The sequence below is a fragment of the Mixophyes fleayi genome, chromosome 5 (assembly GCF_038048845.1).
Source record: "Mixophyes fleayi isolate aMixFle1 chromosome 5, aMixFle1.hap1, whole genome shotgun sequence".
In the NCBI taxonomy this organism is placed as follows: domain Eukaryota; kingdom Metazoa; phylum Chordata; class Amphibia; order Anura; family Limnodynastidae; genus Mixophyes; species Mixophyes fleayi.
The window spans coordinates 46,706,710-46,721,122 of NC_134406.1; the positions used below are offsets into that span (position 1 = coordinate 46,706,710).

The following is a 14,413-nucleotide window of genomic DNA, read 5'->3' on the forward strand; positions in this document are numbered from 1 at the left end:
CTAATCCATTGGAGAAACACTGCAGTCACGCACCCTTCAGATATAAAAACTGAAAAAGGGGCAAGTACTTTAACCAAGGATGGTTAACTAATAATTGTGCAAAGCTTTGTAATGAATTTCTGTGCCATGAAGAGAGAAGGGTTGAGGTGGGCAATGACAGACAGGTGGAATAAATTAATACGTTTTTCCTTTTAAAGTGTGCCGCCTATTTGTACGCTAGCTAGTTTCCAAATCTGCCTTTTTTCCGTCAGTAGCTCATCTAAGCCACTCAAACCCATCCTCTAACTTGCGCACAAGGGCCACAGGAGAAGCTGGGATCACTGTGGAAAATCTGAGCCATAAGCTAGTTGGTAAAATAACAAACTACTAAAGGGTTGATTCCATTTTTATTTTGTTAAAATACAAAAGTCCTTTGATTATAGGATAACTTCCGAGCTCGGTTTGAATATGGAAACCTCCAGAGAAGTTGCTGGACTCTGGAACAAAGCCTCAGGTAATTAAAAAAATAAAATAATTTATAGCCCGGATTTTTGAACCCGGATCTCACCGAAACCTATGGAAAAGTTAAAAAAAAATCAACATCACAGGATGAGCCAATCACAGCTCCTTTTGTGATGTTACCAGAGAGTCCCGGGCAGACCCCGGTTCAATGTGAACCTGGTCGACCCAGAAATTTGTCGGGGTGCGAGGTTTGGTCACCCGGCAATATCCAGGGTTCATATAACCAGGATATTGATGGGGCTGCAATGTGAAAGTAGTATTAATGATAGGAGGTTTTATACCTTCCTCACATAACATAGCACAACTCCTGCATCATACATTAGCAAGGCTTTCATTGTTATAATCACATTTTGGATAACATCTGGAAATAGATGTGAACTAGGGCCAGAAAATATAACTATAAATCCAATACTCATAAGTAGGGCTGGATGAATATTTTTCTGTCTACTAATTAATATGAATTTAGAAAGGATGACCAATAAATTATATTTATCTTGCAAGATATTAACACTTGGTTTTAAAACATTCATGCACATATTTCAATTTAGAACAGACTATCTTTCGCAATGAGGAAATATAGTGATTTCTGTTTACAGAAATAGATTGTGAAGATTGGCATTCTCTGGCAGACAGAAGCAATCAGTTCCATAAGCCTTAAGTAAAGTCATTTCAAAAGCACCATCCATTGGAGAAAATAAATGTACAAAGAGACATCTCAGCTGTCTAATGCAATACCGTGTTTCACACTTTAGCCTGAAAGTTTACAAAATACAAGAGGATTTGGAACTTTTGAACAAGTCACAGAGCAATTGTTATGGTGTGTGCAATCAGAGAGTAAACTTTGTTACTGGAGCGAGTGGAATTCCCAGCACATAGCGTCCATCAAGGTATTTCAAACACGCAAAGATTACAAGAGTAGAGGCAGAAAACACAACGTAATGCTGTACTGCATACAGAAACACAACACCAGCTGCCTGTAGGGAGACACTGAAAATGTCAGACTTGCCTAATGTAATGTAATAGAGGTAATGCAAGTATTGATTTCCACGCTCCATTTCACTGAATATTTGGCAGTCCACATTGACAAATATTCCTGGTGCCCATTGGTAGATATAATCAAACCATCTTGTTTCATTCAAGCTGTTTCTCAGTCATATCCTACCACCCAAGAAGAATCAGTAGTTATAGACAATAGATAGGGAGACAGCCATCAAGGGGTGATGTCAAACAGGCCACTATCACATCAAAGGGGAATTCAACCTGCATCCATATATAAAAAGGTATTGCAACTTCAGATAACTTTAATTTATTAGCTTGAGCATACCCTCCTGCAACATTTATAACAAATCCCATAAATTTTAATCTTGCGAGCGGGGCCCTCTTTCCTGTCTGTCTGTCTGTATTACCCAGATTTGTTTTATCACTGTTTGTTCCCAATTGTAAAGTGTTACGGAATCTGCTGGCGCTATATAAACATTATGGGCAGCACGGTGGCTAAGTGGTTAGCACTTCTGCCTCATAGCGCTGAGGTCACGAGTTCAATTCCCGACTATGGCCTTATCTGTGTGGAGTTTGTATGTTCTCCCCGTGTTTGCGTGGGTTTCCTCCGGGTGATCCAGTTTCCCCCCACACTCCAAAAACATACTAGTAGGTTAATTGGCTGCTATCAAATTTGACCCTAGTCTGTCTGTCTCTCTCTGTCTGTGTGTGTATGTTAGGGAATTTAGACTGCAAGCTCCAATGGGGCAGGGACTGATGTGAATGAGTTCTCTGTACAGCGCTGCATAATTAGTGGCGCTATATAAATAAATGATGATGATGATATAAATAAATGTTAAAGGTGATATTGCTTTACCTTCTTTTTGCTCTACTAAGCCCAGCATTTTTTGCAATCAGTTAAATCACATTTTCGCTGCCCTTGGATATGACATAGAATTTGGTCTCAGGTTTCAATTGTGTCCAGTGCAGAAGGTACAAACAAGCTGTGTGGTTTCCAAGGACAACAAAATGAACAACTCTGATGACATAAATATGACGCTAATAGCAAATAAGATGCCGGAAAGATGAAACAACGTATTTAGTAAAAGATGCAGAAGGACATGACAAGTCAGTACATCTGAAGATGGAAAATCTCTTCAAGTAAATCCCCCCACATAGAATAGATACTGTATAGTAATGAGATAATCTCCTATAGTCTGGCTCCTGTCCGTAGACTTAGTTGTGCTCACTTGCTATGCACTCAATCCTCCCTGTAACCTGTGTGGGTGATCTTTCTCTTCATTAAGGCTAATGAGTAAAGATTGTGCGTCATGAGTACGAGGGTATATTCTCAGTGTATCTGTGTTTGTTAGACCTTTATCCTGCCTACTCTATTTTAATCCTTAACAAAAATAAATCACTGTGTATTTTGCAACAAATCTTACATTCTCCATATGAACTGTAATAAATGCAGACCTGCAAAAATCTTGTTCTTCCGCTTTTGTGTTGACAGATTCCTATTTATATGTGACAGCGCCTATTTAGATGGACAACTGCTCCGCATATTGTGTGAAACTGGCAGTGACAGCAGGATACAAAGTCTTGCTCTTTCTAATGGGAGTAGCTTGCCATATGGAGGCGTTCTTTTCTGTATGTGGGCTAGCCGCTGTTCAATGAAATACAGGACCAAGGCTTTAGGCTTTAGTACCCTGTACTTAAGCATTTTCTTCTGGTTTGTGATTACCCTTTATGTCATTTTTCTGAAAGTTCATAGACATTAAGTAGCTTTTAAGTGAAAATTGTGTCTTCCTGTCCAGTTTTGTCTATGACTCAATCCTTAGGATCAGAGATATGTTATAGAGAGTGTAAATGTTTGTGGCAGTAAGTCTGAGATTTACCATATTAGACATGAGCTGCAAATGTAGTCTAATCACAGAGCTGAAGAATAGCTCAGTTCTCTGTGCAAACTATTCTGTGCCTGTGAGGTTGTGGACCAGACATCAGGCACAGTATGCAGAGATGATACAGTATGCAGAGGAGATACAGTATGCAGAGGTGATACAGTGCTGGGACTCTTACATCAGCACCTCTACCCATGTAATCTAGCCATTGTTTATACAGAACGTATGGGTACTTAGTCCTGTGCCAACATCACATGTGACTTTTGTCATTTGCAAATACCAACGAGAAGAGAGCCAACCTGTTAATTGCGTCAGAATTGATACATAAACATTGTTCTGCTACCTTAGACTCAGGTTGGGGGATAGGGAGTTGCGGGGATGGACCCACTGGGTCACAGGATAGTACAGATTAGTCTTACTTTGCATTTTATTGTAACTCATTGAAATCCTTCTAAAACAAAGTTTTACATTATGGGTTTAAATCATACTTGCCAACTTTCTCTCTGTGGATTCTGGGAGATCCTAGAGAGGGGTCGTGGAGGGAGGGCGCAAGGATGGAAGGGGGCAAGGCGCGGAACATTGATCCTTTTTGGCCCCGCCCCTGGGAAGAAATCAACATTCTGTAGCGGGGGTTAGGACCAAAATGCGATTCACCGCAAATTGCATCATTTAGGCTCACTATGAGCAGGATGTGGGAGAATTGCCAGCTCTCCCAGGAGTGCGGGAGATGTACCCGGAATTCAGGAGTCTCCTGGACATTCCAGGAGAGTTGGTATGGTTTAGATCTTCTATAAAAGATAGAAAATGCACATTGCAGAAACTGAAACTAAATATGTTTTAGAAAGCCTCGTAGATGGGGAACACGTTACTGCAAGGGATGTAATGCCACGCAGTGTACCTGATACCCGCCAACCTGGCTTCTTACAGCGTGGTAACAGCCTAATTCTGCTTGTTTCCAGGTACTTTGTTATTTTCCAACTATAATAACCTGCGATAAATTATCATATTTATATAATTAATTTAAATTATAATTTATGTTAAGCATTTTTTCAACTCCAGCTAATTAAGTCCAGACTACCACACTTGTGGGAAAAGCAGACACACATTATTATTGCACTGTGAAAATCTGTCAGATTGCAGGTATGGTCATTCTTTTTACCTTTCTTCCATTGAGGGGCTCAAGCAGAGATGGACGTAAACTGTGATTACAGTGTATAATACACCTTTTTACTTCTGCGCATGCCCACAAAGCACTAGTTACATTTGCAGCCATAGGGAGATTGAGCTGCATCTTGTGCTTACGGCTACTGGGTGCCGCTTACAATCGAAGAGGCAGAACAGGGATAGGAGGTGGCTGGTTGGAGCAGACTGAGACTAGGCACATATGCATCTGTTAGGTGACGGGTGTGACTGGTGTAAGTTATGGACTGACAGTGGTGACCATCAGCTTAGATGCATGCAGCTCAACATACCCGTGTCAGATGTTTCTGTTGTTAGCATGCAATCTCCGTCTCCGTTTTAGACAGAGATAGCGCCCATCTGTACATGAGCCCCTGTACGAGCAGTCTACCCCAAACTATTTGGCTTAGTTGTTGTAAGACACGCAGGAGTGGTAGAAACCTCTCATTTGAAACATGCCACCACTGCCAAGAATAAAAGCCAATACAAAAAAATACTGAATTAATACTTACAAACATTTTCTTTTCTATCAATAACGTGGATTCGTTCCGCTCTACGTTCAGCTTCACCACATTCCCTTGCTGCGTTCTAAATAATAATTCTTTGCCTAGAAAAACACAAAATGGAAAATATGTTAATGGGAACCCATACAGGAGCTACCAGACTAATATCAATCGGTCAAACAATCAATCAGTAAAATAATCTGCAGTTACAAATTAACCTAATACTCTAGTTTTGGCAAACCACTAAATCACCAGATGGATCACAAAAGAGCAAACCATGCAAAACATTCAGAACGACATCATTTGATCTGTTATTCACTTATAACAACCACAGCAATTATGTTTTATACTTATAGATTGTTTTACAGGAAACTTATTTACTTGGCAAACATCAGTTTATGTTAGGAATATATTCAATATTTCTCCTAAACAAAGTGATCCAGCTGTTGTTCTTACCAGAATAACACTCATCATTGTAAACTGATGACAATAAGATTTTTGTTTTCCTAAATAGTATTTTATTTTCTTCCACATCATAGATGGAACATTAGATTGGACTACTCCATAGACACCAGATCGACTCTACCCAATGCCAATATTGTGTGTGAAACAAGAAATTCATTTTGTGAGAGAGTCTTTCTGTGCATTATTATTTAAACATAGTCCATGTTTGTAGTCCAATAATTTCTAGTATGTTCTAATAAACATAAGTAGCGTTCTATCTGTGCATTCTATTGAACTTTGTACCCTGGGCACAGAGGGTGTCTAATGATGCATGTATGCCTGGGGATAAAGGCTTACATTTAATGAAGTTTGAATTTTTATTTCACTTTTATTTATTTACCTACTTTTTTTTTTTATAAACTAAAAAATATTAAGCGTTTGAGCTCTTGGGAGATTTAGGAGCCTATTTAAGAAAATCCAGACTTAAGGCTTCTACTTATTTAACAAAATCCTCAGGCCGGTGAAACATATGGGTATCACCGGCGATAGCATTCACTGATTGCCTCCAGCAAAGCTTAGGGAAGCCTATTTACCATGAAGAGTGGCGGTACAAGTACCGCTGCTGTCCTACTGCTATCTCCATCTCAGGATGACGATAACAGAGGCTCCCTACAAAGACTGGGCTTCCAGTTACACTGAACATGCCGGGTCACCCATGTGTAGAGGCGCCCTCTACTGGTTGGTGACGCGGTAAGTGTCTTTTTCCTGCTGCCAGCCAGGGGGAGCTGAGCATCAACCACCGAGACTGCTGAAATGTTACTGTTAACTGTAGAAAATCTTCCATTTAGCCCAACCTTGTACACGGACCCCTGATCAGTAAACAAAAATAAACATTACTCAAAGTTATTCTCCATAATAAATACCCATACTCGGCATGGTCACATTTGTTACAATGAACAGCAATAACTCAGGTTGTCAGGAACGGCAGCTGTAAAACACACATCCCTCTATCAAGTGCAGGTTTATATGGGTCATAAAGCTCCAAAAACAAAGCTTTGCAGGTCCGTTATTCTTCTCCTTTTTGTGTCTCAGCTTTTAAAGATGTCAACTGTCAGCAAATCAATGGGCTGACATGATGAATAGATTTAGCTAAAGGGTTGTACACGCACCTTGTGGAAAATGGTGATCACTTGTTTTGACAGTAATTGACTGGGAAACCTTCCAAACCTCACCGGGCCAATCGCTGTTAAAACAAGTGATCTGCATTTCCTGCAACGCGAAGCCCCTTTAAGTACAAAACTTTACATATTTCTGGTGTAATATTTAGATTGCAAGAAGGTACACATGACTCATTTATACCTGTGCTCAGCTTGATAGTGTTCACCAAATGGTGAATTGAAAACTAATGGAGATTTAATAATGATCACTGATCCTTATGAAAATAGACTGTGCCAGCAAACACAAGTTTCAAGGTCCATCATCAACAGTTGAAAAATTCAGTTTATACATAAGAATTAATAATCGGTATTATAACTTCAGTGCTCCATTCACCATTCTGTGAGCAGAGTACAGGAAAATGCAAATCACCCTTGTGGACAAACCTATACACCGGCTTTCATATAAAAATTAGGTTCTTTGCTCTTGTCGTGTTTGTAGATACTATTGAAGCATTGATTACAAACAAACATATTACAAGCTGTTGTATTTATATAAATGTACATCTTAAATCTCATTTCAAAATACTCTCCCTCCCGCCCTCTTAGATCTACCTCTGACCTTGGCCTTGTCTCGTCTCTGGTAACCACCTCTCACTCCCGCCTACAAGACTTCTCCCGTGCTGCTCCCCACTTATGGAATTCCCTACCACGCTGAATCAGACTTTCCCACAGCCTTCAAATCTTTAGACGCTCTTTGGAAACTCATCTCTTTTTTAGAGGTGACCTTAACCTCGATAACACTATTCATACTAATGCACCCTCACAACTGTCCCATTCTCCACTCTGAGCCACATTTGTTCCTCTTGTTTCAGCTGTGCCCTCTTCCACTTAGAATGTTAGCTCTCTAATGAGCAGGGTCCTTCATACCCTTTGTTTCCATGTCTGAGTTTACTATGTCTACCTTGTATATCCCTGTTTTATGTATGTTCTATTTTTCCTAGTGTACGGCGCCGTGGAGTACTGTGGCGCCATACAATCTACGATAATAATAATAATAATAATAATAATAATAATAATAATAATAATGTACCCCCCTGTTCAATATGTTATACAGCCAGGGGAATATATGTAAAATGGAAATGGTTTCTCCCTAAAACCTTATATACGCACAGTACTAATTATATTTTTTAAAAAGGCAAATAAACCTAATCTGTTTTCATGACTATTGCTCCCTGAATGTAGTGAATGATGAGCAACGCTCAAAGGAAGCTCTTTTGGCTGAGCAATTGTCCACCATGAAAGACATAGAATCTCTCAGAATGTAGTCACATATTCCTCTTTTCAGCTGGGTCAGTTCAGGTAACAATGCAATTATCACTATTCTTCCTGTTCATTGCATTTGCTAAAATATATATATATAATAAACATACAGTATATATTTATGCTACCTGTTAAACAATGATAGTTCCTTAATAAAGGATGCGATAGAACAATTACACAAACAATTGAAAACCATTTCGTTTTTCATATCAGATTTACATAATTGCTCAATCACAGTCTGTCAACTCATTACCGACTACTTAACTCAAGCAAACTGACAATGTAATTGCTTTTATCCAACACATCTTCAAACAAATCATTAGTTAAACAATTGCAGCCAATGCTATTAATTTGTTTTTTTAAGTATATATATATATATTTATGTATTTGCTATTGATTTCCAGCTAAGTTATGTTTAGATAATATTTTAAGTGGTTTATTAAAAGAAAAGTTTCATTAATACAGCTGTAGTACTAAAATGTATATATGATATTATAATTGTATTTCACATAGGGGCTTGCATGCATAAGTACATCATATTAAATATTTAGTTTTGGTTAAAGGAGAATGCAGTTAAAGATGGGGATTTACTATATTAATATATATTACCCATATGCCGCCAGATCTAGTTTAGATTAAAATAATCATGGGTCCAGAGTGATCGTCAAGCAATGTACCTCCGCTACACATATATTTGTTGCGTCTGAATGCCTACTGGAACACTCATAATTCTTTAATATGCACTCTGAACCATTAGAACATACAGTATTCCCCTCAATGTATTATATTACTATACAGAGCAGGGCTGAGGATCCATGATCTCACCATCTCCCCAGGTTCGCTGGAGTGCACACCAAGCCACATACCCTAAGCTCACACTACTACTGACTTCAGTCTAGCAACACCGAGATTGAATGGGGAATGTCTGAGTACCCTTGAATTCCTGGACTACCATCTACACTGATCTGGCTGTTCAAGCTGAGTGCCGGAGCAGCCAGATCTGTGCCCAATACGGCCACATGTATGGTTAACCCAAAGGAGAATTCAGTTTCTCTGCACTCACGAGGGTCTGGATTTTTTCCAATGAGCTGCAACAACCACTTTTGCTACAGGAGTTTAAAATATATGTGCACCCTATCCCAAAACAGAAATATGTTTTGGCAAGTTCCCCATTTAGAGTAAAAGGTTCCCCTCTGGCCATACAGTCTGTTAAGCCTATCAGGGGTATAATACCATCTACAATACAATTTGTACCAGTCTCCTTAATCAGAGTTGATACTGAGGAACAGGTTATCCTGTGCCTGATCTCCTCCCAGTAGTTCTCTTCCTGTGGGAATCTTTTTGATGATTCTAGTGGCGTATTATTAATCAAAGAAATCATATTTCTCCTTCATGGTGTTTTCAAGCATGTTGTCTCAAAAGGTGAAATTTTAAGGAAAATATCTTCAGGAGTAAGTGAGAGATAAGCTCTCTGATCTGAAAAAGTTTTGGATCTAACATGTGTTATGCACGTTTTGTCGCTATCCAGTAACGATTGTCGAATCTCGATTTGTGTTTCCAACGCACAAAGATTTATTATCCAAAAGTAGCAGAATAATTCAAGCGAAATAATAATAAGTACAGCCGTTACTTATCGCAGGCGCTCTGGATCCAGTGAACAGTCATTCAGGTCTGAAGTCTGTGGTCAAAGAAGACTGGTCATTAAGCCAAGAGCCCCTGCTTATATGCAGTCAGAAATACAGTGAAACAATGCAGATGACGTGGCTTGTTACTATTGGTCCAGGCTTCAGGAAGGTTCAGGGTACTGCAGGTCATAGGCTAGTTCAAACCAAAATATCCAAAGGTGGGGGTCATCTCTCCAGGGGATGTGTTCCGATTTTCCCGCCAAGATTCCAGTTTCAACTAGTCTATTAGCATTTTATAGTCAGTATCACTTTAAACATTTTTTTCCTAACATCAATAACTAGCGTTGCAATGTGCGATCTCTCCGCTGAATGAACCGGATAGCTGCTAATGAATAGGGGATTAAAATGGTACTAAACATGACACAGTTCCAGCAACCTGAACCTTGGGTTTCACTTAAATGCATATATCTTATTATACATAAATACTACTATATTTCGATATAAATGACTATGTGTTGCACCTACAATTAATGTGTACTATTTACAAGTATGTATGTTCATGTTAAAGTGAGTAAAAGTGTAAAACATTGTTATTGCCACGTGTTGCTGCTGGATACGCCCTAATACGTTGTAGCGTACTCTACACATGCTTCGGACAAAGACAACCAAGTTTGCTCGATATTAATTGAAATGACTTTATCCAATTTGCTGACTTCGACACATGGGATATTTTGCCGAATAACATCATATGTTGCGAAATTTTCTCCATTAGAGAGATGATCAATACTTCTAATCCTCACAAGAATCCAGGACATAAAAGGGCCTTATTCATAAAGGCACATATCTGACAATTTTGAGAGTAATGTATGCAAAATCACTCTGTGCATACCCAGAACCAGGAGATACGTCCGTGAACGCAGTCCTGTCTACTGCATCGTTGAACGCAAAGGACACTTACTACAGCCTACAATTTCTGGGAGTGAAGGGGGCCGGGAGGGGGAATGTTGTCGTAGTCAATGTACAGTAGGGATGTGCCAAACTGAAGCGCAATGTATCTGCAATCACGAGCAGCTGTAAAAATGTATTTTATGCTCAGTAGACATTAACAACATCCTAATAATGGGGAATTGTTCTATTTTCTTTCAAAAACCCTTTTTTCTTAACTGTTTTATCATTAATGTCTGTACTATTAACAGGCGACATTAATTCAATAATTTTTTCTTGCGTGTTCTTTTGCGAATTAATAATCCACATAGCTATTGGACGTATCCTGCTGTGTCCGATGTAGTAGAACGCAGCAGGTCTGCCTCTGATTTCACCAGCACACATATCTTGAGATCCAAGCCTTGATGAATTTCGGGAGTGTGCAAAGCTGAAATATATGCGTAAAATACTAAACGCAGTTTGCGCTCAGAATACGTACCTTGATGAATCAGGCCCAAAAAGTTTAAGAGAGCATCGTTTACTAAAGTCAGGATAATTCCATATGGGAGTAATAGCTGAGAAAGTAGTTAAAAGGGTAAATTTGGTCATACACAGGGTTCATATTATAGTGCAATTTGAAGGTTCAGCATTAAGTTTAATTTGACTTGCCTGCACGCTTTGGGAAGTCAGAGCTAGTTAGAGGAACCTTGTTTCTATATCCATACTTGCCAACTCTCCCTGAATGTCAGGGAGACTCCCTGAAATAGGGGTGATCTCCCTCACTCCCTGAAGAGTCTGGCATTCTCCCTGATGATGAGCCAGTACAAGACGTGGTTGGCTTCACTATCTGTGGCATGATGACACAGTTCACAAATTGTGTCTTATGTCCATGTACTGATGCCTATGGAGGTAGCCATTTTCATGGAGACCAAGATTTAATTAAAGACTGACAGGTAAGACAACATGACTTTAGTAATGGAGACAGAAATGTAAAAGACACTTCAGTCTCTAGAGATTCATTAGCTGCTTTTCTTTAAGCATAGTTGCCTTCTCTCCCGGAATGTCAGGGAGACTCCCCCATTTCTGGGAGACCTCCCGGGCTCCCGGGAGAGGAGGACAACCTCCCGGTTCTCGTCCCCGCAATAGATAAGGGGCAGGGCTTAATGACACAAATATCACATCATCTTAGCCCCACCCCCTGTTGTAATTGGTCAAAATTGTGCCAATGGTTTAGGGGCAGGGCCAAAATGATGCGATTCATCAAGGCCCGTCTCCGCACACTCACCTCCCTCGGGATCTGCCTGAAGCCAACGAGGAAAAGTTGGCAAGTATGTCTATATCTATCCAGGCAATTGTGTTTAAGGAAGCAAAAGTCGCTGTAATCTGAGATAATTGTGTTGCCCAGTAGTAAAGTTTTTGCTCTTTAGTTGATTTTTGTATTTTTCTGCAAATGCCAAACCTGGGACTGTATTTGGAAGAGTTTGAACAGTAAAGACATTTTGATAGAATGTTTATTTTAATAGTTATGATCCTACCCCCTCACAACATTATTATAAGTTTCCAGGACAAAATGTCCTTTTAAATTTTGTTTAGTAGAAATGGGAAATGTTCCTGATAAAGTGTGTCATATGTGTTTGTTATAGAGACTCCCAGATATATTATCTCTTCTGGTCGCCACTTAAGATTAAAAGAAGAGGCAAGGTTATTTTTATCTTGGAGACGTATATGTAGCATCAAAGCTACTGACTGAAGAATTTCTGGAAACCTTAATTTCTGTAATTCTGTAATATGTAATACTTAATAATTGCATAAAGTTAGAGATGACTGGATGTGGTTGGGTGATATTTTATAGTCACAGTCATCCACTTTCACTTTCTGAACATCTGCTGATGCCCTAATCATGGCAACCAGGGGTTCAATCATCAGGGCAAATATTACCAGGGATAGCAAACAGCCCTGATAGGTAACATTACTTGATAAGGCGGTTACTGCATAGCATATTAAATCAGTTTTAAAATCTCTGTATTTTATTCAGTTGCTGCCGTCAAAATCTCTTTTTGTGCTTAAGACAAAGATGTCCGTGATTATAGAAACACTTTGTTCAGTCTATTTTATCTGTAAATAGGTAAAGGCTGTTATAGTTTATATTGTCCCTAGCAATGCTCTTCGCAGTTATTGATGCCAGCTGCTGAATAAAGATGTAGTGCCTGATTCATTAAGCAAAAAAAAGGAGTAACTTTGCACCCTGGCAAAACCATGTTGCACTGGAGGGGGAGGTCAATTTAATATGTGGGGACAGATTTATAGTTGGGGTAGGATATGTCCTAGATTAAGTTTAAAGTATCAGTGTAAAAATAAAGCTATAAAGTATTTGTTTTATACATGAAATACAGCCAGTATTTTCCTTATCTGCAAAATAATAAACTAATTTGCACCCCTTGCATTGTAACATGGTTTGTCCAGGAGAAAATTTACTCTTTTTTTTTTGCTTTACTTTCCATAATGAATCAGACCCGTAGAATAGACTTTAAAGGCAATATGGCCATGTAGTGGACTAATGTGGGGGTTACAATAGATTTGACATGTTGCTTTGACTCTAAATTGTTTTACTCATTACAACAGATATGTATTTACCAATGGAGGAAGCATCTATAGAAGAAGAAAAGATTAATTGGAGCATGAAAGATATATGTTGCCGAGTGTTATTTGAGTTAAAACAATCGTTCCAAGAATCAGAATCCTTAAATAGTTTCACACTGTAATATAGAGAGATGCCGCAGGCATCTTATATTGCCCTGGGATGTCTCCCAACATATTATTCTTGCTCACAGCTTCCATTCAATAATAGCTTTCCATTTCTTTCTGTTATAGGGAAAATGTCTTCATATAGGTTGAAGCCCCTTATTCCTCTTTTCTTTTCTATTAGCCCGATTCGGAGTCATAAAGGAAATCTTCATGGGTTCCCAAGAGCAGCTATACAATTTTAACGTTTAGCTGTCATCAAGGGTATTGGTATGTTTTCAAAAGGCCTGCGGCTGAGATCCATAACCACACTCACATATTAGTAATTACCTGTAAAAGGCACACACAAAGCTAAAGGTGATGCTCATTTACTAGGAAAATTCTGTCTGTTACAGTTATGTAGATGCCGGTGCTGAAGTCACAGGCAGTTCAAATATTAAAAGTAAAAAAAATCTGTTATAAAAATGATCTTGGCCAAGGGCTCCTGGTGCCAGTATGTAGCTGTAGCAATGGTCTTTATATTAATTTGTGTGTATCCTGGAGTCTTAGATGCTGAGAGGGTGGCCCTGAGCAATGACATTAAGGAGCAGCAGCAGACAGCTTCAAAGGTAAAAATCTGCCTGCTGCTACTCCTCCATGTCTGCAGACTAAAAATAAAACTGGATGAGTGACATGGAGAGGCAGCAGTTGGCAGCTTCTCCATGTTTGTAATGGGCCATGGGTGTGGCGCTTGGCTATGATGTCACAGCTCAGCGCCACATTCCAAAGAATAGAAGATGCTGCCCCACCCCCACTTCACATTAGATAAGAAGGGTGGGGCGGGGCTAAAGGGGGGGGGGGAATGATCAGGTTGGCACCCGAACACTGCAAGTATGAAATATTACTAACAAGTTGGCAACTATGTGTTTAGCCTAATTTAGTAGGCATAAAATGGCAGATAGGTGAAACCCTATTTGGTGAAGCTGGAGCCAAAATAATTTCATTTTAATCAATAAATTCATGACTGAATCATCACCAGAGAAAACAAACAGTCAGATCAGATCATGAAATTAATTTTTATATTGTTCTATTACAGTTTGCTGACTATCAAAATCTGCAACCTGATACATTTGCCTCATTCTGCCATATTGTAACACTGC

At 39.2% G+C, this 14,413-nt stretch overlaps 1 protein-coding gene across 5 annotated transcripts in view; it reads right to left on the minus strand.

Moving 5' to 3' along the window:
- The window catches only part of DPP6 (dipeptidyl peptidase like 6), a 936,540-nt gene that overhangs the window by 183,084 nt on the left and 739,043 nt on the right, over positions 1 to 14,413 (minus strand). For all 5 annotated transcript variants that reach the window (XM_075212137.1, XM_075212136.1, XM_075212134.1 and 2 more), the window contains one exon: positions 5,072 to 5,166. In XM_075212137.1, coding sequence (XP_075068238.1) covers positions 5,072 to 5,166 — 95 coding nt within the window. The remainder of the gene's footprint in view (positions 1 to 5,071; positions 5,167 to 14,413) is intronic.